Consider the following 26,060-nt stretch of genomic DNA (forward strand, 5'->3'; position numbering starts at 1 on the left):
GGTTCATCTGCAGATAATGACCCACAGTGCTTTTTTGTGCATATCCCAAATGCATTGTACTGTTAATGTTGCCCTTCTACATATTTAAATATACTAAAGAATTCTATAGTTTCTAACAAAATATGACTTAAACCTTGAAAAAAACTTAATATTCCAGATAGAAACAGGAGAGCCAATTTAATAAGTAATATAATTTCCATAGTAAACATTTAGTAAAATAATGAGGTTAAAGCCTTAAGAACCTTCCTTTCTATTGCCTTGAGAGTCCCTTTTAGATGATTTATTTTTCTGCTTTTAATTCCAGTGTTCTATGACTGGATGATATTAGGTTTCATGTAATTATCTGTCATAGGATGACAAAGCAGTGGTTTGCAAAATCAGAAAAACATAAAATTACATTGAAAAGGTTTTGGTTACTATATCTGACATTTAGTGCTATTAATCACAAAGATATATCCGTTCCAAAAACGTAATAAGCACACATCACAGAAGATATCGGTACAAAGGCAAGTTAACAGACTAACAACTTTTCCCATGAAAGACTTACTAAATGCTTCTCTGAACTTCCAAAGGCAGATTTTCTCACATCTGCCATTGGCAACATGTTCATAGTTGTAAACCACTTACCTAGTTGTTATGATCTGTGGCGGAGATGATTTATTGGAATAAGGCCGGATATGTGGTGAGTAGATTTATAGCTTATCACTGGACTCTTTCTATAGTCTAGCTTCACTTCTATGATTATATTAACCTACTGTATAATAATAGAACGGTGAATTCCAGATGATTGGGTCGGTCTAAATGTCAATTCATTGGGTGGCACTCGGGTGGAATTTCTATACATTGGAACCACCAGATCTTCTTTGGAGCGCCAAGATCCGATCCACTGGTAGACAGGTTAATTGCAAAGCAATAGAATACATATATTTGGCCTAGAAAGGAAAATAATAAGCATTTTTCACAATTATCAATGCCTTCTTTGTCTGTCACACGCTATTTTTCAGTCTGTTTATTATTAACAGTAAGAGTGACCCATAGATTTACACAATTGATTGAAACTGGTTCAGCTATGCAGCTCCAGTCAATCATTACATGGCATTCATTCCCCAGGAGAGGAGAGCAGCGGTCACACAAGTTTGGATCAGGTACGCTATCCATGAATTTTGTACTTGATACTTTCTTGTACTTTGTAATGCGGTTACTTAGTGTTCATAGTAAATTAGACCGTTTGTGATTCTCTCTGGTTGTATGATGATGGTTTCATGGTGAGTTTACAAGACAAGATACTGTATGGTATCTATTTTATGGGTATGAAATGTACATCTAGTATCTGAATATAAATTACATGGATCAAATTCCTCAATCAAAAGTTTACCACATTTATTTGCTATGAAGTCACATTATTCTTTAGTGTCACTTTTTTTCTTTCATAATATCATTTATTTGTTAACACAACAATAGCACTTCTACTACCAAGTAGACAAAAAAGAAAAAGAAAGCCAGCTCACCCAACCTTCAGATCAATATCGGCGGTACATAGTGGTGCACGGAAAGGCTCCATCCATAGCCGTCTGGTACATATAGAAACAAAAATTGGACCGGCACAACATGAGGAACGTCACATAAGTACTTGTGCCAAATCATGCTTTCTTTATTTGATAAAAAAGCAGCAAACACGAGGACAGAGCTTGTTAACGCGTTTCAACGGAAACTGTCTTAATCATAGCCATCGAAACGCGTTAACCAGCTCTGTCCTCGTATTTGCGGCTTTTTTATGAAAACAAGAAAGCATGATTTGGCACAAGTACTTATGTGACGTTCTTCGTGTTGTGTCGGTCCAATTTTTGTTTCTATCATTTTTTTTGTTGGTATACTTTAACCCCTTAACGACTTGGCCTTTTTTAGTTTTTTCACTTCCATTTTTCACACCCCACCTTCAAAAATCTATAACTTTTTTATTTTTCCACATAAAGAGCTCTGTTATGGCTTATTTTCTGCGTAACAAATTGCACTTCGTAGTGACGGTATTTAATATTCCATGGCGCGTACTGGGAAGCGGGAAAAAAATTCCAAATGCAGTGAAAATGGTGAAAAAACACATTTGTGACGTTTTCTTGTGGGCTTGGATTTCACAGCTTTCACTCTGCGTCCCAAATGACAAGTCTACTTTATTCTTTGGGTTGCTACGATCACAGGGATACCACATTTGTACAGGTTTTATAATGTTTTCATACATTTAAAAAAATTAAAACCTCCTGTACAAAAATTTTTTTTTTGATTTTGCCATCTTCTGGCGCTAATAACTTTTTCATACTTTAGTGTACGAAGCTGTGGGTGGTGTCATTTTTTGCGACTTTTGATGGCGTTTTCATTGCTATCATTGTTAGCACTGTGCAACCTTTTGATCACTTTTTATTAATTTTTTTATATTTTCCAAAATGGCAAAAAAATGTCATTTTTGACTTTGGACGCTATTTTCCGTTACGGGGTTAAACGCAGTGAAAAACCGTTATAATATTTTGATAGATCGGACATTTTCGGACGCGGTGATACCTAATGTGTTTATGATTTTTACTGTTTATTAATATTAATATCAGTTCTAGGGAAAGGGGGGTGATTTGAATTTTTAGATTTTTTTAATATAATTTTTTTTTTTTAAACTTTTTTTTACTTTTACTTTAACTATTTTTCAGACTCCCTAGGGTACTTTAACCCTAGGTTGTCTGATCGATCCTACCATATACTGCCATACTGCAATATGGCAGTATATGGGGATTTCACTCCTCATTCATTACAATGTGCTGATAGCACATTGTAATGAATAGGTTAAAACGAGACAGCTTCGGGCCTTCGTGAGGCCCGATGCTGTCATGGCAACGGATCACCGCTCCCCGTGACGTCCGGCAGCGTTGCCGGAGGCGATCGCGGTGAAAGCACCCGCGATCGGTGCTAGCACCGATCGCGGGTGTTACCGGTAAGCCTTTGCTGCAATATGCAGCAAAGACTTACCGGCTATGGAGAGGGCTCGGCCCGCGAGCCCTCTCCATGCAACGGGACCCGGCGCGCGCCGTACTAGTACGGCGCGCGTCGGGAAGGGGTTAATAATAATAGTAATTTATTTATTTATATAGTGCTATCAAATTTCATAGCGCTTTACAAATCATAGGGGACATAAACAAATATAATATTACATTACACAGAACAAACAGTCATATGGAACAATAGGAAAGAGGGCCCTGCTCACAAGAGTCTATGAGATGAGGGGTAACAAAGGAGGCATAGAGATTGTATAATGGTCTAGTCATTCTTTATGACGTTATAAACGTTATAAAATAATTTTAAGAAATAATTTGATAAATAAAAACTCTGCTGCTTGAACCAGCCATCAGCAACCATCTTATTTACAGGGTCCTAGGTGAAAAAGACTGCAGAGAAGCCTGGATCTTGGTATCTATCTGGTGTCAAATAACACACAGGATGGATTAGTAAAGGGACAGCTGACGTTTCATGCAGTTAGCTAGTGTGATAGGCTTGCCTAAAGAGATGGGTTGTATGACCACGTTTGAAGCTTTGGAGGTTGGATATTAGTCTGAGAGTCCAGTGAAGGGCATTCCAGAGAATTGGTGCAACTTGGGAGAAGTCCTGGAGACGTGCATGAGAGGTTCAAATTTAAGTAGAGATTAATCTAATACTTTAAAGCAGTATGTGCCTAAAAACTGTTCATAGAATTAATGGACTAAACTGAAATAGTTTTCAAAAATATATTTTGATAGAATGGACAATTTAGGATGGGGTAATTACTAACAGGTTTATGATTTTTACTGTTTATTTATATTTATATCATTTCAAGGAAAAAGGGGGTGATTTGAATTTTTCAGGGTTTTAAATTTATTTATTTTTTACTATTTTACTATTTTTTTTTACTTTAACCCTAGGTTGTCTGATTTATCCTACCATAAACTGCCATACTACAGGGAGTGTAGATCTGAGGGGTTAAGGTGTTTTTTTTAAAGGGAACCTGTCATCCGAATTTGGCTTAGTAAACCACTAGCATTATGTTGTCAAGCGGCTGAGCAGCTTCTAGATCATGTTTGTTTCATTGCCTAATGTGGTGACATCATCCAAAAAATCAACCAATGTAAATTGGTTTTATGAAATTAAGGAGGCAGAGAGTTCAACACTGAAGTCAAGCTTTCCCTTCCCCAAAATGCCCACTTCACTATAATTGATGGTACTACATCCAGGGACATCATTAATCAGATCTCCTAAAGACCGGCACATGATGTCAATCAAGTGGGAGGAGGTGTTCAAATTCAATGAGAAGGTGACTTCATTGTTAAACTCTCCAGCTCCCTGAATTCATACATCTAACTGAGTCATGAAAGAAACATTATCTAGAAGCTGTTCAACTGCTTGACAACATACTGGTAGTGTTTTATTTGGCCAATTTCTGATGACAGGCTCCCGTTAAGGGTGGGTATTTGCTGCAATTTGCAGCAAACATCGGCTATGGAGTGGGCTCAGTCTGTGAGCCCTCTCCAATCACCAGCAGCCGACGTGTGACATACTACTACATCACGCATCAGTAAGGGGTTAAAGGGGTTTTCCCACAAAACTAAGGTGTCATTGCAGCTGATGGGGCATAGGTACAGCATACAAAGGAATATGTTTATATAGTTGGTGCATTGCTATAGTACATACAACCTACAGTATGATACAGAATGGAGTTTTAAAACACCTTTATGGATTCGGCCCAAGACTTCTCCCCATACAGTAAGTCGCTTGTTTGACTTTCTTTCACTCAGCATTAACGTGTACATCTGTACAAATTATCAAATTATGAGCTTGAAGCTATAATATATGTGTTTCTCAAATTAGAATTGTGTAATAGATTAAACAGCACTGCAAGGGGGAGCAAAAACCTATTTTAAGTGGATCTTTAGTCAACAGCTTTGCTTTTCCACCTCTCCTGGACAGGAAAAAAACGTAGCATATACTGTTTTCTCATCTCATGCATATTACATATAGAAAAGAAGATTTATTAGCTGAGTTGCAGAGATTGTAGATACAATTATCCTCTCCAACTTTCCATTCATAATTTGTTCCTAGTTAAATATTTACTTTGGTTTTTCCATTCCAGCAGGACTTTCCCTCAGTGCTTTGGCAAGTAGAGTCACTGATCTTACAACTCCTCTTTCATTTGTGGTCTGATATTAAGTGTTTTGTGTAGGTCAAGGCCATTGTGGTGAACAGAAGGCTTGTGACTGAAGGTTACGTTGGCTCCTTTCTTAGTTAGATAATGTTAGATGTTCAGGACAGAGATGGCTTACTGGCTTAGGTCTGATTCATGGCACAAATTACATAATGTACTTTGTTGCCATTTGATATATATTTCCTAATGCGTATGTGTCTAAGGTTAGTATTGCATCTAAACTGCTGAGCTATTTCTATTCAAAATTGCAGTTTGTTAATAGAGAAGCATGACATAAATTCCTTGTGTTACTTGCCTCATATGTTTTACTAATGAAGTTATCATCTCTAAAGAGAAACCGTTTCTATCCTTTATGATAGTGCGCCAATGATTAATCTGGCGCAGCAGAGAACCATCTAGTTCTACTCTCTAATGTCTGCCCAACACAGCAAAACACCACATCCGTGGTCTCTGCTTCATTATTATCGCTAAGACCAATATAAACACATATAAATCAGAAGCCAATCTGAATATCAGTATTGGAGACATTAATCAAACTATGTTTGTGAAGCACATACCATAATAGATTAGGTGGGTGGCACTACTTCTGTGACTCCAAGAATGTAATGTACATACAGTGGGGTAGATGGATCTACTTGTGCCATTTATCAAGGCTTTTAGACCATTTTCTGACACTTATCTGACTAGTATGACAAAGAGGGCATCAGTGTGCCAAAAAATTAAGCCAGTGAGCCAAAATTTGGCACAGTAAACTAGACCAAATTTCTAGACCAGATTTAATTTAATCGTTTAATTGAAGAAAACAGTGAAATAACACAGTGCAGAATAGATTGCAGATGTTCGGGGACATCTGCGATCTGTTCCGGAGACACGCGTGCAGAACATCTGCAAGTTGTTCTCTACACATATTGTTCTTCAAATACTATTGTGGAGAACACCGTTCTGCACGGGTGTCTCCGGAGCAGATCGCAGATGTCCCCGAGACTTTGCGTGCAGAACGGTGTTCTCCGCAATAGTATTTGAAGAACAATATGTGTAGAGAACAACTTGCAGATGTTTCCAAACATCTGCAAGTTGTTCTCTACACATATTGTTCTTCAAATACTATTGCGGAGAACACCGTTCTGCACGCGTATCTCCGGAACAGATCGCAGATGTTCCCGAACATCTGCAATCTGTTCTGCACTGTGTTATTTCACTGTGCTCGGTCAGTTTGTAATTTTACTGAAAAATGCTCGGGTCTCCCATTGATTTCAATGGGGCTCGTTACTCGAAACGAGCACTCGAGCATCGGGAAATGTTCGGTTCGAGTAACGAGCACCCGAGCATTTTAGTGCTCGCTCATCTCTAGTCATATATCCACATCATGGAGATGATAAAAAACCCTTTGTCCCTTCATAAAAAGTTCAACTCTGGGTGATTCTCATTAAACTTTTTTTAAAATAATTTCTGGACATAATCCAATTAACATTGTAAATAGTGAAGAAGCCTAAGTGACCTTAAATACACTTCGTATGTTAATTTTTTTCATTACGTTTAACTTGTTTATGGTGTCCTGCACAATAACTTTTCTGTCTCTATGAAGAAAAGCTTTGCTTGCTAAGCAGTCAGTACCATGAAACACTTGGCATCAGTGCTCTGCTCAGTCTATCTAACTGGGGTAATAACATCATTTTTTGTGTGTACCACAGACTTCCAGGACCTTCCAGGGTGCCAGCTGCAGGCAGCAGTACCAAGGTTCAGGGAACAGCTAATATTAATCGAAGAAGTCAGAGCTTTAACAGCATCGACAAAAACAAACCACCTCAATATGCAAATGGTAATGAAAAAGGTAAGTGCCTAGAACTTGTGATGAAAGTGATTGATGACTGATGAGATTGCCAAGGATTGTTATACAATGTTTGCTTTCTACTTTATAACATAGTATATGATCGATATACATCTGCAATCTCAAAATATGTGTCTTTATTATTCTTATCATATATATTGTCATTGAATTGAAGGCAGCCATAAATGTTTTCTGTAAATTTCCATCATTAGCTTTTATTGAATATCGATTTCTATGTGTTACACAGCTTTCCCAATGTATGGTCTCTGTTCATTAGTTGACCCTATAAAGTATGAAAATGTATATGCTGGTACTTAAAAGTCTGTACTTAAGTCCTAGCAGCCTAAATAGCCTGCTGTATGTAAGATATATGTATATATAGTATCTATTGTTGTTGTACTAAAATATCGCTGCATTCCTGTAGAAGACTTCTCCGGACGCAATAATTATCTGGCTGGCCACCAGATGGGGACAGTGTCTAGGAAATGTTTTTCTGAGTTTAACGTTATTGCTGTTTTTGGGTTTTTTTGCCTCACTTTTTCAGGAATTGCACATGATTATTATAAACATTACATTGTACAGAATTATTTGCATATTTGGCAAGATTAAACAATTTTTCAGACATGACAGCTACCATTGATTCATATTAAACTGAACAATGTTGTATTGAAGGATTTGGTTTTAAGGTGTTTTACTTCTTTTAAGAAGTATGATATGAAGCTTCATCAATCCATACCACTTTCCTGAACAGCAGCCAGCAGAGGCCATGCTGACATTTCAGGCATTGCTCTTTGCTAATACACTAATGACAGAAGAACATGCTGTGTCTCGGGCAATTCCTTCTACATAGATTATTTAGAGGGTTAGGAGTTGTTAGAAGTTGTTTAGCAGTATTTTGCATACGTACCCTTCAAAACATAAGTTAAGGGAAAGTCTATAGATAAAAGGATTGGCTGCTCCTCTTGGCACTATTTTCAAAAAGATTGTGAATTAGTAATATTACTCTCAAAATGTCCGAGCTTACTGAATTTCATGGACTGACTACAGTACAGAGGGTGGTACTCTGTGCATCTTAGTGATATGTATATATGTAATCATGATTACAGGTCAGCACTGTTGTTCTATGGGGAGGAAGGGTCTCCAGGCGTCATACATCACTTTGATGCATGGAGTCCCATCGTCTGCACTGTGGTCAGTCAATAAAATCCAGCCAGTGCACGGTCCCTTTTTGGCGGACCAACTACAGCCGTGTGCAGTCGGCCTAACAGAAAGTGAACTTTTGCACTTATTAACATCGAAAATAACCCAAATAATTCTCAGATTCTTCTAAATTATGAAAATAAAAATTCTAACAAACTGTTCACTAGCTATTTAAAGGGACACCTTATAGGGCATTTAAGCTTAATATTTTGTCATATATAACATGAAGCAGGCATTCTGACCAAGCTACTGAGCTTACCTGTGCCTGCGCTGGACACTTCACATTCTGAGAGCAAATACAGAGAACTGCAGTAGGTGCCTCAACAAATATATAGTAACAGTACTATAGCACAGAAGATTTTAATTTTTTAGAGTTTACTTGAAGACTGTTTCTGATCCAACAAAATAAATCAAGGATAATTTGTGGGACCACACTTGTAAATTATTATTATATGTAATGTGTGTCTATTGTTATAAGGAGTGTTTTATGGTGTGGCTTTCATTAGTGGAAGGCGCCAGACGCTAAAGGGAGTATATCATCAGTAAGTGACCATTGTTTAACATAAAAACTTAATTCAAACATATTTTTTTATGAATTGTTGGTATGTTTATTTTAATTACCCATCTAATTATATTTATTTTAATTTTCACTATAGCCATTAAGTCTAGTAATCTGCTAACACTACACTGTATACTATTCAGCACATTCTGCAGTAGTGTCAAGGGTTTGTGCCAGCAAACCTTTCTCCTAGCTCTTTGGGTGGGAGCAGGCAGTACAATCACAGTGCAGGGCGGAATAAATTAAAAGGAAGTGATGCCAAGAAACGCTCAGGTGATATCAGTCTGAGCGCCTCTGGCTTCATTTACATATTATTTAAAAATAGTTTTTCACAATATTTTTTAAAATTTGTACTGTTTCTTAATGCCCTAAAAACAGTTTCACTTAGTGGATAAAGAAACGGGAACGTAAGTACTGGACATCTATCATCAGTGACAGATGGTAGATGTCATTTAATATAACCAAATATCCCTTTTGATAAATATGTAAATATGTGAGTTAACTACTGATTATTAAAGACTCACTAAAACCACTGAGCAAAAATTGTCTAGATACGTGTTTAATTCAACCTGTTTGCATTTCCTTTGCTGCGATAACCTTCTTAAAGGGGTTGTCCGAGTTTTGAATAAAAAAACTATATGTGGCCGGGCGCGCTGCCTAAAACAATAAAGATGTACTTACCTTCCGGTGCCCTCCGGTATCCAGCGCTGCTGTCGTTCCGGTCCGGGCGCCATGTAAACAAACATGGCCATCGGAGCATATGGCCGGACCCGGCAACCTTCTGGCCCCCATACACAATGCTGTGTATAGGGACGGATAGGCGTACCCGGCCACGGCTGGCCGTAAGCTGAATGCAGCGCTGCTCCGGCGACCATGTTTGTTTACATGCCGCCCGTACCGGAGCGACAGCAGCACTGGATACCAGAGGGCATCAGAAGGTAAGTACATCTTTATTGTTTTAGGCAGCCCGCACCCGGCCACATATATTTTTTTTTTCAAAACTCGGACAACCCCTTTAAATCTCAATTACATAAATAAAAGTAATTTCAAAAGGTCTAACCAAAATGTAAGCGCTATCTGTATAGAACCAGTTTACTGAGACAATATTTTATATTAGATAAAGATAAATAGGACACATTGACATAGAGGGGGAGATCGACTTAACTTTGCACATGTAATTTTGAGAAAGTTTATGCTGTCCCAGATACTAAGTATTACATTCTGAGTAATAAATCTAAGTATAAGGCTAGCACACAACAGTGTGCTGGAGAGGAGGACCGATGAGTGCTGCTCTTCCCTCTCCAAAGCAATGCATGTCGCCCCGGCAAAGAACTCTATCTTTTCCCACCGCCGGGGTGCCAAAACCATCTACGGGAACAAGTTACGGCCAGATATACATCCCCCTAAAGCAAGTGTGAAAAGGACCTAAGACTGACTAGATCTTTACACCTGCTACTTGTTGGCTTGGTTCACACCAGAAAATGTGCTTTTTAGATCACATGGGTACATTTTTGGTCACACCCAGTTCCAGGAAAGCCAAGTGCCCCTCCATTTTTTATTTTTGTACAGTGTGAGAGTTTTCTAACACAAATCACACTGGAATTTTTGCCTATTGTGCTTAGTTGACACCACCAGTGTCTCAAGTATTTATCAGGTATGGAATAAATTAGTGAGATCATTTAAGGTAAAGAATCAGGTATAAGTCTGAAATTATAAGAATATACTGTAATTAATTTAGTACATATGAATAACGAGAAAGAATTTCCTGAAAGTTCATTCTATGTTTGTCTTCCACAGAATCACCAAAAGGCCCTCAACAGTCTGCAGGCATGAATGGAAATGTGCAATACCCCACTGGCTCTGGTCAGCAAGTGGTTTCTGCTATACCCTCTCCAAATGCCACTAAGCCTTGGCGTAGTAAATCCATGAATGTTAAACATAGTGCCACTACTACCATGCTGTCTGTAAAACAGCCTAGCCCTGCAACCTCTCCTACTCCCTCTCCTGATAGACTAAAGCCCCCATTGTCAGAAGGACTTAAAACTACTACTTCTGGACAAAAATCGATGCTTGAAAAATTTAAGCTAGTCAATACTAGAGTTGGCGTGAGATCCCAATCTTCGCCATCAAATGAGGTTATTATTGAGGATGACTCCTTTTCAGAGTGTGGAGAAAATGAAGTCAGTTCTGCTTTAAACAGCCCTAAAGTGTCTCCCAAATTGGCTCCTCCAAAGGCTGGAAGCAAAAATCTCAGCAATAAAAAGGGGTTGCCCCAGCCAAAGGATAAAGAAGAAAAAAGTAAAGATAAAAATAAATCAAATGTTGAGAAAACGGTTAAGGAAGAAAAGGAACAGACTTCGGATGGGTCAAAAAAGTCCTCCAAGATTGCAAGCTTGATCCCCAAAGGAAATAAACCTGCTCCTGTGAAAAAGGAGAGCTTGATTCCACAGTCAAGTGGAATCCCTAAACCTGGGTCAAAAACGCCAGTAGCAAAACAAACCACTCCCCCAGGTACTGCCAACACAAAAGAGCCAGAAAAAAGTAGGACTACTAAGAGCAGTCAGACCATGCCAGCACAGATATCTACAAGTAGTGATAAAGTAGCTACACCTACTGAAGGGAAGGTCTCTGCTTCTTCTAATACCCACCTGACTACAACAGGTTTATCCAGTGCCAGTGTCCAGTTCACAGGAAATGGAGCCGTGCAGCTTCCCCAGCAACAATACGCACATCCTAATACTGCAACTGTGGCACCGTTTATATACAGGTAACAGAAATACTCTTTTTGTTTTAGTGGATAATCATTTCTTAAGATCTTAAAAAAGATTTTATATGTATGTAAAATGATGCGCCACAATCCGATCGCACACGCCAAAATCCCGGGGCAATTCAGGGGAAATCGGCACATCGGGAAACCGCGAATCAGCCCTTAGTAAATGACCCCCAATGAGTTTATTACACTTATTTAGGGCTACTCATAAGCCTTTTGTGGAAGTCCAATGCATTATTAATAATACATAATACAGGCAGTCCCCGGGTTACGTACAAGATAAGTTCTGCAGGTTTGTTCTTAAGTTAAGTTTGTATGTAAGTCAGAACTGTATACTTTGACTGGGGTTACAATAATAAAGTTTTTTTGGTCTCTGTGACAATTGGATTTTAAAAATGTTGGAACATGTTGGAACAAGGGTTAACAATAAATATTAATTGCAGACACCTTTGACAACTGTTATAGCTGTTTATTGCAGCCTAGGGCTAAAGTACAATAAATTACCAATATCCAGAGGTCCGTTTGTAACTAGGGGTCGTCTGTAAGTCAGGTGTTCGTAAGTAGGGGACTGCCTGTACATCATTAAACTTCTCATGTGCTACAATAATCTTATTTAATCATGTAACCATTCTTTAGCTGACTGTTCTATATATCTACTTAAGATATCTGATTAAAAAATAAAGAATTCTTTCGTTTTAAGATTGAAGGCTGCAGTAAAAAAACTTTGCAAGTTTATCACTTTATGGTAAAAATTAAATGAAAAAATGTACCGTATATACTCGAGTATAAGCTGACCCAAGTATAAGCCGAGGCCCCTAATTTTACCACAAAAACCTTGTAAAACCTATATATTTTTTACTCGAGTACATTTTTTGTGCTGAAAAACTAGGCTTATACTCGAGTATATAATGAGATATCTTTCTCATTTTATTTTGGCTGTTATCATCCTCCCTCCTTCCTTCCGGATCTAATTTTTACTCTGAAATCCTAGTAGCATTCTTTCCTGCTATAAAGATGGACAGAAGCTCCCTGAGATAGCCCTTCAGCCACAATAGCCACTGGAAACTACAGATACAGAATGTCTAGAGTGCTAATAGGGAATGAAGAAAAAATGTATATAATGACCAGAAAAGGGTTATTCTTCATGTTCACACACTGATCCATTGATTTTGCATTGTTTTTTTGTTAGGTTAGTTAGACAAAAATATATTGACAAAAATGAACGTTTTGACAGGAAAAACCTCTTTGTTCCTCATAATGACCTATCAAAGTGTAGTTCTCCTATACAACAGAATACAACATGAGAGCTGCATAGGAATAAGTTGCAGTTTTACTACTCTTAGCTATGCTGGGGATTCCTCTGTACTACAGGGATTATGTTGAGCTCCATGTTTATTTTATGAGTGATTGAAAAACCGCACTGTCTCATATATTTTGAAGTTCACATTTTTCTCTTTATTTTTTATAATTGAAATAAATATGTTCATATTTGTTTTTTTCCAGTACATTTAGTATAAGAAAAATACAAATGTTTAAAGGGAACCTGTCACCAGGAGACCCATTTTTAGCACTCCCCCAGTCCCCACAGAGCATAGTACATACACTGCCAAAGTGTTTTTGTATTAAAAATTGGTTTTACAGAAAAAAAAGATATGTTATATTGTACCTTTCAATACCCCCACCCTTGGGGAACAGCTACTCCATGTGACATTTTCAAATATATGAAAACACCCATCACTGGGCTTAGCGACGCCCCCTGCTCCTCTACAGCCAATCCCGAGTGAGGGGAGTTATTCATATATTTGAAAAGGTCACATGTTTCCCAAGGGTGGGGGGGGGGACTGCTCCTTTCCAGCACCTCCTATTGGGCAACTGCCTAGTCACACAGCAGATGCTAATAAAAGGTACAATATAACATATCTTTTTTTTTTCTGTAAAACCAATTGTTTATACAAAAACACTTTGGCAGCATATGTACTATGTATGTACTGTGGGGATTGGGGGAGTGCTAAAAATGGGTCTCCTGGTGACAGGTTCCCTTTAATTGCAAAGCAATCCATTAACATATAGCTGTGAAATAAATTTACATCTGCTATTTTTAACAACATATAGAGTGAAAAAAGCAAATAAAGCAAATAGTGGAAAAATTGTGTTATCCTAAAAAAACTAACTTTTAGGTCTTCCAGTTCTATTAGTCTAGAAGTGGTGAGCTGTCACCTGTTGTGCAAATGGAATATTTTACCTGCAAAGAGTATTGCATAAACCCTTTAATCTAATAGATTATTCTGCATATAAAAATCCAAATTTATTATGGATTATTAAAAAAATGTTGCAGCACAGTAAATATAAAGGCAATAGACTTTCTGTATAATGCTGACCTTACACTGTATACAAGCTTCAAGATGCTGTCGGTCTAATATTAGATTCTATATGTGATATATGCCAAATGTTTAGAGCTGGAACGGGTGCAGAGGAGAGCAACCAGGATTATTAGGGGAATGGGGGGATTAGAATACACTGACAGATTAAAAAATTTGGGATTATTCAGTTTAGAAAAAAGACGGCTGAGGGGAGACCTCATTACAATGTACAAATACCTGAACGGACAGTACAAGGATCTCTCCAAAGATCTTTTTATACCTAGGCCTGTGACCAGGACAAGGGGGCATCCTCTGCGCCTAGAGGAGAGGTGATTCTACCATCAACATAGACAAAGGTTCTTTACTGTAAGAGCAGTGAGACTATGGAACTCTATGCCGCAGGAGGTTGTTATGGCGGACTCTATGTACATGTTCAAGAGAGGCCTGGATGCCTTTCTGGAGAGAAAAAATATCACGGGTTATGGGGATAAAACATTTATTTAATTCTTAAAGGTTGGACTTGATGGACTTGCGTCTCCTTCCAGCCTTATATACTATGATATGATACTATGTTTATATTGTTCTTTTTGTTACTGCCAGAAGTAAAATAAACTTCTAAACCCTAATAACATAGATCAAGGGTTTCACTTATTGCAGTGGTAACTCAAATATGTCAACTTTTCTAAACCAGCATATGTAATCAGCTTCTGCATGAAAGATAAGCTGTGGCGGAAGAAATAAAACAGCACAACATTTTTCATGTGACTTATGAACTCTAGGGGACATTTATCATGGAAACTTTCTGGTACGCAAGGCATGAAAAACTCACAATGCCCCCTCATGCCACCTCTATGACAATTCTTTGAATAAAGTATTTCATTTTGTGAATCATCTAGTCAGTAAAATAAAAGGAAAATTCATTTCTTATGTAGAAATGGCTTCGAGTACAGCTGATTATAAGTTGTAATAAATCTTATTATCTTACTGGATATATGTAGAAGCAGATATAAAATGATAAATTGACTACAAAAAAATCCTTTATTTAGTCATGTTAAAAAAAACAACAAACACCGAAAAACATGTGCACCTATGTTTTACTTAGGAGGAACATACACTAACCGTCAAATACAATATACACCAACCAACACAGTAAAAATTGGATCCACATTCAAGATGGATACCTAGTTACTGGTTCACATAATGAAAGTAGGGTAAATAAACACCTTATCTTTCCGTGATGCAGGAGGTGGCTGTGATAGTATGACCTAAAGTAGAGGCAGGGGCCTGATCTCGAGGATGGTGGAAAGAATACTGGAAAACTGTCCCTCAATGACTTACTGAATATAGTGTAATCAAATGCACCAAGTACTGCAGAACTAAGGAACTTCTGCTTTTGTGCACCTTTCTAGCAGCCTCCCCCTCTCTCCTCAATAAATGTCTATGCTACAAAAAGGAAATAGCAAATAAAAGCAGATAGAAGCATTATTCTTTAATAATCAGATTTCTTATCGTGACCTTTACTATTTATTTGTATGAACGGTTTTCTTGTTAATTGAAGATAATTCTTTTCGCATACCCTTTTATGTATGTCCAGGTTGGACCACCACATGGTCTCCCCATGTTAACTTTATTCTCTTAACCCCTTTACGACATTGGACATAGTACTACATCATGGGCGGCAAGGACTTGCCGCATCGTGACGTAGTACTTCGTCCCACTTCTGGCACCTGCCATATATTCAAGAGTTAATAAAATCTCATCAATAAACTAATGACCTACTAAAATAAATATTTGTAAAGTGCATCTCATGTCGCAGAAAATAAGCTCTCGTATGTCCAAATTGCCAAAAAAATAAAGATTGTATAGCCAAAAAAATGTGACAATACAAATCTGCTCTGAATGGCGCTTCTTCACTTTGATCAAGCAATTCCCAGCTTCAGCTTTACTAGAACTTGGGGAAGCTAAACTGGAGCTTGTGGCGTTTTTCAAAGTATCTAAGAGAGGATAAGTTCTTTGGAGAGCAACTTTTAAAATGGTGGTCTGATTATGAGACAGATCCAGCAAACATGGCCTACATAAACAATCTGATTCTTTTCTGGGAGGCGGGTAAATGCATTCTAGGAGGCCAAATCTACGATTATTTAAAGGTCACGAGCAAAAAAACTTTTGAAAAAAAATTAAATGTACAGTATAGAATAAAGAGAGAAAGCTAAAAAGTACAAGAGCAACCCGTCGGGAAAAAAAAATAAGAGAAAATGGTGGAAGCCAAAAGGAAAAGCGATTTTTGGTTATTATATAAAACAGAGTGATCTAAAGAAAAAAAAATTGGCAGCAATATGGAAATAAGGAGGTAAGATACTAGCAGCATTAACTGTCACCAAATTGATTAAATCTCCAAATTGTTGCAATAAAAGATGATACAAATAGCATTATAAAGATAGCAAAGAAATAACAGTTGTATTTACTAGAAAATTATAAACAACTATACACTTCCCAAAATGTTGACCTTGAAAAAGTCTAATTATTTTTGGACAAAGCAATGCTGCCCAAAATTACCCAGGCACAGATGACCAAACTTAACTGTCCAATAACAGATCCAGAAATAGAGCAAGTTATTTAGAAAAGTGCCAATGGAACAGCACCAGGTCCAGATGGTATCACAAAATTTCTTTCAAAATGATTAACGGCATGATAAAAAAAAACATTTAAAAAGATTATTTAGTCATAGGTTCTCAACTGGCAATATCCTACCAACAGGAAAATTTGGCCTCTAAAAAATTTTTCATAAGCAGGGAGAAATTTTACCTCTTACATACCACTAGATATTAAGAAAACTAAAATCTTGGGTGATCAAATGGCAGAGATTGCACCTGGCTTAATCCCCTAGAACCCCTAAGGTTTCATTAATGACAGAAGTGGTGCTACTTATATATGTACGTTATTCACAGTTGTAGACTGGGCCAAAGCCAACCCCAGTATTGCAACAGATTTTGGTATTCTTTCAATTGATGCCAAAAAGGTGTTGGACAATCTCAAGTGGGACTGGCTCTTTCTGCCCCAGATGGGTTTTTGGGGCCCCTTTATTGAATTCTTGAAAGGCTTACTGTATATCATGGTGCCAAAATGATAGTCATATTATCGAGTGAGCTGGCAGAACCATTCAATCTAGAAAAGGGCATGAGGCAAGGGTGCCCTCTTTCCCCCTTTTTATTTAATCTGGGTCTAGAACCTTTTTTCATTGTGTATCCAAAACATTAAAATATTTGAAGGTATTAAGATGTGGCCAATTGAACACTGAATCAATATGTTTGCTGATGATATTTTAGTATTCTTAAAATATCCTTCTAAAGCTAGGTAAACTATGGAAATTCTTAGATTTATTTGGTTCCTTTTCTCGATATAAAATCAATAAAGAAAAAAGTAAAATGCTAATGCTGAACACCAATTATGAAATAAGTGAGTATGTGAGGAAAAAAGTACGGTTAGCAGGGTCATCTATTAAATATCTTGGCATTAATATAGCACGATCGCAATCGGACATCTAACGTTTATACTTCTCTCCAATCATTTGTAAAGTAAAAAAGGAGCTAAAGAGACGGGCAGATCTCTCGCCGTCTATTGTCTGCTGAAATCAAATATACTCCCTAAACTATACTATATCCAATGCAAAATGTGGGAAGAGCGGGTCAATGGGACATACAGTATAATCTCTAATTATTCCTAGAGATTTTTAGTATGATCAACCTTTCTCTCTATCTTTGTATGTCTTTTTTCAGATTTAATAAAAATAAAAGAAAAAAACACCAGTTTAGTATGGGACATCCTACAGTGATAATAGATTACTTGAACAAAGCTGTGGGAAGTCTGGGCTCTGTGGAATATAGACTTTAAAATACATTGATATTTTGGCCATACATAACTTCCCTTGCGCACGTTTCTCCTGCAATTTCATTGATCTTAGGTCATTTCAACCAAATAAAGATACATTAAAGTGAATATGCACAAGACACTCAGTTTCAAGGAGGTTATAATCTAACGAGCAGGATCCCTATTCCATGGAAATTATATTTTAATAGTAAAAGGGCTATTTATTGGTGAGACCTTTATGAGCTTCCTTGGAGAGGAAATCTTCTTTGATGGTAAATACAGTAGTTGTCTGCATGAGCTGATTATAAACATCATAAGATGCCTAACATTAAAGTAATCATTTTCAAGTGGTTTGGTGCATTTGTGAGATAACAGCATAATCTCCAGAGTGCTATATCTCTTGTAGAAACACTACTTCCCTTTTGCATTATTTATGAAAATATTGTCTCAAATTAGTGCTTCTGTTTAATGTGCAACCACCAGTCGACATGAATCTATGGAAACACAGTATTTTAATTTAACACATTAATTAGCGTGGATATTGATTTTGAAGATTTCATAAGACTGATATCATACATTAAGAAGAGTTAAAAATAGAAAGTATTATCCAGCATCGAAGCGTATCTAGTTAAATAGATTAATAATCCATTTTATTGAAAAAAAACTTTAAAAACATTTAGAGGCGTCACTATAAATAACTTTGACACGTATTGGACCAACGCGGATCGCTTAACATGATAACATGCGCATTGCATCACATAACAGGAAGCTATGTCTTTGGGTAACGTGACTTTCTTGGCCAATGAAATTAATGAAACATTGTATATATGAAGACTTTTTGGCTACATAATATATTGCATCATCACGTATCTGTGATAACTTATCATCCTGATATAGGATATGAATATGTTTTTGATGTAGTGTATTAATTGATTATATCTGTTACTATAGGTTGTGCTAAAAGTAAAAGGATGATTGTTGGCTTTTTGTGCGCTCCTTTTGTTTGAATGTAAAAAGTCAGATCTGGCTTACCAGCAGAAGGTTTTATTGTGGAAATGTTATTTCTGGTGTCTTCCCTAGTTTGCAACATATTTGAAATTAGTTTAGATGCACATTGGTAAGCTGTGTCAGTAGAGCAGATGCATTTGTCTTGAATGTAATTCCCCTTGGGTAGATTCTGTAAAACATGCGGGGGTGACACCTGGTTGCATGCAATAAACTGTTGCTTTCTATATAAATTGGTGTGTACACATGACTTAAAAGTGTCAACTGTTAACATAAGATGTTTTATTAAGATGAGTTATCTTCTTCAATGCAGAACACACTCTGAAAATGAGACCACTTCCTTACCACCTAATGATTCCTGCACAAGTCCAACTAAAAGCGAGTCATTATATAGTAAAACAGCCAAACAGTGCCTGGAGGAAATTTCTGGTAAGTACTTCTGCCTATAACAAAATATATATAAATGATTAACAAATAAAAAAAAGGTAATGCAACCTCACAACAAAGAGCTCGGAAATCACGAGACAAGTGGAGCCATTTGCCTAAGAGTGGCAGAGTTTAGTAACTCTGAGGAGGTGTCATAAAATCTGTGCTGCAGCCTTAAAAGACAGCCTTCCTCCCTCCTCATAACATGAAGCTGCTCTGGAATAGGAAAATAGAGCATAGAATAAAGCATAGTAATAATAGACTGTTGGGAAACTTGACTAGAGCAGCTCTTTAATGGGCTAAGTTTTAGGCTCTGTTCTATTCCATCTGCATAGTAACACTAAGTATATGTGTTTGTATTGTATTTGTAAAGTATATATACAGATGTATATAATGTTAGCATGAAATCAGAATAAATGTATTTTAGGAAACACCTGAAACACACTGCTTGTTTGTGTAACATAATGGGAAAGTCTTAAGAGATCAGCCAAGATATTAGGAAGATAACTGTGGACTTGCACAAGTTGGGAACATCCCTGGGTGCCATTTCCAGATACTTAAAGATGCCTCCTACATCTAAGTAAACAAGTATATGCAATTAAAATCAATATGGGAATGTCCACTCATCATACCGTTCAGGTTTTGTGTCCCAGAGATGAGCTTTGGCCTGAAAATTGCATATGAACCTAAGGACAAAGCTAAAGTTCTTGTGTGGATGCTGGCTGAAGCTGGTAAGATTGCGTCATTATCCTCATTGAAACAATTACTATATCAATGTAGGTGGAAAGGCCATTCTGAAATATTATACATGAAACATAATAAAGCCAGATTAAGGTTTGTGAAATGTACACAGGAACCTTAATGTTTGGAGACATCCTGTGGCCTGACAAAACTAATATGGAAGTGTTTGGCCATAATGAGCATTGTAACGTTTGCAGGAAAATGGGAGAAACTTGCAAACCTGAGAACATCATCTAAACTGTGAGACACTTGGATGGCAGCATAATGTTGTGGAGTTGTTTTGCTGCAGGAGGGACTGGTGCACTTTACAATATACACTCACCGGCCACTTTATTAGGTACACCTGTCCAACTGCTCGTTAACACTTAATTTCTAATCAGCCAATCACATGGCGGCAACTCAGTGCATTTAGGCATGTAGACATGGTCAAGACAATCTCCTGCAGTTCAAACCGAGCATCAGTATGGGGAAGAAAGGTGATTTGAGTGCCTTTGAACGTGGCATGGTTGTTGGTGCCAGAAGGGCTGGTCTGAGTATTTCAGAAACTGCTGATCTACTGGGATTTTCACGCACAACCATCTCTAGGGTTTACAGAGAATGGTCCGAAAAAGAAAAAACATCCAGTGAGCGGCAGTTCTGTGGGCGGAAATGCCTTGTTGATGCCAGAGGTCAGAGGAGAATGGGCAGACTGGTTCGAGCTGATAGAAAGGCAACAGTGACTCAAATCGCCACCCGTTACAACCAAGGTAGGCAGAAGAGCATCTCTGAACGCACAGTACGTCGAACTTTGAGGCAGATGGGCTACAGCAGCAGAAGACCACACCGGGTGCCACTCCTTTCAGCTAAGAACAGGAAACTGAAGCTACAATTTGCACAAGCTCAACGAAATTGGACAGTAGAAGATTGGAAAAACGTTGCCTGGTCTGACGAGTCTCGATTTCTGCTGCGACATTCGGATGGTAGGGTCAGAATTTGGCGTCAACAACATGAAAGCATGGATCCATCCTGCCTTATATCAACGGTTCAGGCTGGTGGTGGTGGTGGTGGTGTCATGGTGTGGGGAATATTTTCTTGGCACTCTTTGGGCCCCTTGGTACCAATTGAGCATCGTTGCAACGCCACAGCCTACCTGAGTATTGTTGCTGACCATGTCCATCCCTTTATGACCACAATGTACCCAACATCTGATGGCTACTTTCAGCAGGATAATGCGCCATATCATAAAGCTGGAATCATCTCAGACTGGTTTCTTGAACATGACAATGAGTTCACTGTACTCAAATGGCCTCCACAGTCACCAGATCTCAATCCAATAGAGCATCTTTGGGATGTGGTGGAACGGGAGATTCACATAATGGATGTGCAGCCGACAAATCTGCGGCAACTGTGTGATGCCATCATGTCAAAATGGACCAAAATCTCTGATGAATGCTTCCAGCACCTTGTTGAATCTATACCACAAAGAATTGAGGCAGTTCTGAAGGCAAAAGGGGATCCAACCCGTTACTAGCATGGTGTACCTAATAAAGTGGCCGGTCAGTGTAGATGGCATTGAGGAAAAAACATTATGTGGCATTACTGAAGCAAAATCTCAAGACATCAGCCAGGAAGATAAAACTTGGGTCTTCCAAATGGACTATGATCAGAATTATACTGCCAAACTGGTTATAACGTGGCTAATACAAAGTCTGTCAGAAAGAATGGGCCCAAATTCCTATCAACTATTATGGAAAGCTTGTGGAAGGTTGTCAAAATGTGGGACCCAATTCATACAGTTTAAGGACAATGGTACTAAATACTAATGAAATGTATGTAAACAGGCTAGCAGTGGTAGTAAAAGATGATGCAAGGGTCTCTGTGCAAGATTTAGGAAGAGGAACAGGAATATTTGAACAGCAAGGATGCTGTGAATCATGTCTGCCATTGGGGACAGATAACGCTGTATAGCATCCATCCCTGGTTTGTACTGACCACAAGCTGTCCTTGTTTCCCCAGTGATGCAAATGTCCATGTAAAAGCCATGTGAATTTAGCCAAATTATATAGCATCATTATTAATAATGTCAACATTATTTGCAGGGGGAACGGGTGCTTTCGCCCTATTGTCCAAAAGACCTAGAAACAGCTCTGGTCATAGTACTGCAATTTACTGGCCACAATGTACAGTTATCTTGTAGTGCACCGTAGGGTTAATTTTTTTTGGTTATCACAGTTAAATAGCTGAGCTAGCACCATTTTCCATCAATGATGATGCAGACACAGAGAAACTTGATAGCTCTTGAGGCAGACAGATGACCCACTCTATATCACTGATGCAAGTGGATGGCTGGGACCAAAAGAGTGGTGCTGAAATAATTTAGCATAACGTAAGCACATTTTATAAATTAGGTCCTTTTTCTCTTTTTTTTATAACCTAAGCAATATAAGACTTATATGAAAGAAAATACTTATATAGAATAAAGGTGATTTATTTAAAATAAATGTTGAACTTTAATTCTTCTTAGAGTATTGTGTATTTCCAGACTTTTTATATTTTAATAGTGTGCCAAAATACTAATTAGGCTTTCCTTTCTGAATCCGGAACATGTGCTTTTCTTAAATCGCCGCAAAAGGAAACAGATGGCAAGAAATGCAGTTTTTTTGAAATGCAGTCCATTCTCCAAAAATTAAGATTGAGTCGAAGCGGAACACTGCAGGGCTAAAAATTGTGCATATAATATTGCCAGTTATAAATTTAACATGTTTAGGACCAAAAAAAAATTATACTTACTCAAGAGAGAGTGTAAAATCTGTATAGGTATTGTCAGTGTACTGTCAAACTATGATTCTGCTAAACTAAACACCATCATTTCCTTTGAGCACTCTTGAAGGAGGTGTCCAGCACCAAAACATTTTGTTTCTGGTCCCAGTTGCTGAAAGTAAAAGAAAGAATTAATACTTAAGCTCTGTCTTTACCACCAGTCCAGTGTGGTGCCTACTGTCACTGCTAGATTCTGTCGGAAACAGAGGCTCAGCAGTGATGTGACATAGACAGCACAGCCTTTGTTTGGAGCAATTTACACTTCTTAGTTCTATTTTTTCTGTGTGGTGTATTTTTACCGATCCCAGTAGCATATTGTAGACAAGGCAGGACATATCCAGCTAGGTAGTGGTAATAGATGCATCAGCAGCCATTTCCCAAAAATTCGTTTGGTCTGAGAATCTTGCTCTTGCTCACCTGTAATTACTAGAATGAATTCACATGTTCAATCCAGTTATTAGAGGTTCAGTCTGGGAAATCCTGCAAGCGCACAGAGGGAGTTTCCCAGACTGAACTCGTGGGCAACCGGCCTTCTAACGAGCTGTGCACCTGTGTGACATCACATGACCATGGAGTGATAAAACTCTAAAGGCTTTCTCTTAAATGACAGCAAGCAGAAATCTACTGTAGAACCAAGATTAATTGCTACAGAAGGTAAATTTGAAAACTTTAATGTTTCATTATACAATATACAATAACATTTGCTTGTTGAAATAGAACCCACCCCTTTAAATGTAGATTTTATCTTTCTAAGTTTGTCTGCAATTTAAGTAATAGACTTCTGAAAATCACTACAGATCTAATGGGTATTGGGTTTACAACCCTTAGAACTGCTTTCTGTGTACATTTATAGGTAGCATAGAGTAAGCTTTGCATATTATATTATCATACAAACCGCGCCACAAAGATTAATTGACTGAGCTGGAGCCTTACCAAGAACGAGAAGATAGACTAAGTTCTAAATTATACATGATGCAGGGAAATAAATGTGCCAGGTGGGTTGCTTGTTGTAAAAAAAGTCAAAAGTTTAATACTTCCCATTTTTAATGTAATAAATTACAAGATTCTTCCATATAAAATATTTATGGGCTCAAAAAAGACAGATGGTAAGGTTGACGGAAATTTTTTAAATCGGATATTTATTCATTTGACTTTTCCTATTTTGTCCAGCAGTAAACCATACATAAACCTACTCTTGGAATTCCCATTTTGAAAGGGACAGAGACTGGATCCGTTGTGCTACAATCGTCTTGCATGCCATAAACAGCAGTCTACAAATTGCCAACCTAACTGATCTCTCAAGTAACACTCCCTCTGTAAAGCCCAATATACAGAGTAATATGGTCCTATAGAGACACATAGGACACCTGTATGAAACTTTTCGCTTGTCTTTTTAAAAAATAAATTGTGACTTTTCATGACTTATTTGAGACTTTTTTGTGCCTTAAACGGACTTTTCTGCAGTGTTCCCTGAGTTATTACCTGAATCCAGATTTGAAAGTTGCTGCTTCTTTAAAAAGTCGCAAAAAAAGTTGTAAATTTTGTTGTAAATCTATGGCTGTGAACTGAAGGCTCCACCATGCTCCTTGAGCAGGTAGCATCCAGTGTGACACCTATATGGCATAATAATTTAGACATCCTATAAACCCTGCAAACTATATACAACTAGAGTCTGAGGGACTCTAAAGGAACTGCCTCTAACACCTCTGTCTACTCATCATTGCTAATATCCCCAACATCATGTGAGACTGAAAATTTATCCAAGAAATGTATCCAAGAATACTGAGTGGAGTAAACTCAGTATAGGGAAGTAAGAGTTCTTGCTGACCCTAGTCACAAGCCTCTCACCCAGCCAAACCAGTTCCCTACGCTGTACTGAGGAGACCCAATCAGGTCGAAACAGTGCTCTCTACAGTTGGGAGTCTGTTCCTTCTGGAATAGATATACTGGTTTGGATTTAATCCCGCATCATGTCATAAGACCTCTTGTAGGTCATGCTTGATGTCAAGGGAGCTGCCTTACAAGGTAGCTAAAATAGACGTGGTTTTCCTTATCCCATCCTGGAAAACTTTGCATATTTTCCTAAACTCAGTATAGTCAGTCAACCCCACAACCATTTACCTTCCCCAACAGATTATGGATATGGGTCAATGCCAGATCCCAATTTCACCCAGGGTGTACCCCTGGTAGGACAGTAATTTCTGAATTACTTGTACATCTTAAACCACAACCTTTTAAAGCAAGACCTACAAAAGACCCACCAAAAACCCTAGATCCTGTGTCAGACAAGGCACAGAAATTTGACCTAACTAAAGTAAGGTATGTACGTACCGTTTTTTGTTGCAAACAGCTTCAAAATTTTTTGATATGTTGAATTATACATTTTTTGTATATTGTATAGAACTTTTAATGCCCCAGTCTGCCCAAGAAGACTAAGACTTCTTTCTATGTATTTGACCCAATTGCCTGCTCCATTTTTTGTCTACACTTAATTTTTGTATATGGGGCACAATGCTTCTGTTAATGGCCATAGATTAGCTAGAAGTTATTACTGTCAGCTGCCCTTTTTTGTAATTAATCAATTTTTTTGTATAGTTAGGGCAGCACAGTGGCTTAGTGGTTAGCATTGCAGCCTTGCAGCACTGGGGACCTGGGTTATGAGCCCCATTGGGGACCGATTTGGCAAGCTCTTTGTAGCGATGCGTAATCTGTGTGCGCTATATAAATAAAGAATTATTATTATTATGACATTGAAGACACATTGTCCTCTTATAAGTAAAAGCTGAATATTCTTTTTCTCTTGGACTGTGCTGAAACCTTGTGATGTGAATTCATTGCCTACGGCGGTGACACTAGAGTGAACTTCTCCTCCTCAGCCCACATTTATTTTTGGACTGTGAAGATGCTATAAGCAACATTCATGTTAACATGATTATGAAACCATTTTATTTACTGTAAAAAAGCTAAATATTCTTGGAGCAACAGTCTTAGCAGTATAGATGTATTAAATTAAACTTGTAAGCGGCATATATCACATGGCTGTCATATGCTAAGATTTTCTGTTCTAATGATCTGGTAATCCAAAAAAATTCCAAAAACAAGTATTTCATCCACATGATATCAGTAATTTTTAATGCTTCTGCTATTTAAGATGCATAGACAAAATAGTATATCTGAACTTTAACCTGTAAGTATACGACCTGTCGCACTGAGCAGCTCTGTCTAATCTGGAGGCTGCCCGCTGCCATGGCAGCTAGCAGCCGTACTGCAGTGCACGGGAAGAGTCAAATCTC

At 37.9% G+C, this 26,060-nt stretch overlaps 1 protein-coding gene across 12 annotated transcripts in view; it reads left to right on the forward strand.

Moving 5' to 3' along the window:
- Positions 1-26,060, forward strand: part of NAV3 (neuron navigator 3) — a 359,389-nt gene that overhangs the window by 257,992 nt on the left and 75,337 nt on the right. For all 12 annotated transcript variants that reach the window (XM_072146791.1, XM_072146780.1, XM_072146782.1 and 9 more), the window contains 3 exons: positions 6,904-7,043; positions 10,597-11,566; positions 19,115-19,230. In XM_072146791.1, the coding sequence (XP_072002892.1) occupies positions 6,904-7,043; positions 10,597-11,566; positions 19,115-19,230 (1,226 nt within the window). The remainder of the gene's footprint in view (positions 1-6,903; positions 7,044-10,596; positions 11,567-19,114; positions 19,231-26,060) is intronic.

This window comes from Engystomops pustulosus, chromosome 4, assembly GCF_040894005.1.
Source record: "Engystomops pustulosus chromosome 4, aEngPut4.maternal, whole genome shotgun sequence".
Lineage (NCBI taxonomy): Eukaryota > Metazoa > Chordata > Amphibia > Anura > Leptodactylidae > Engystomops > Engystomops pustulosus.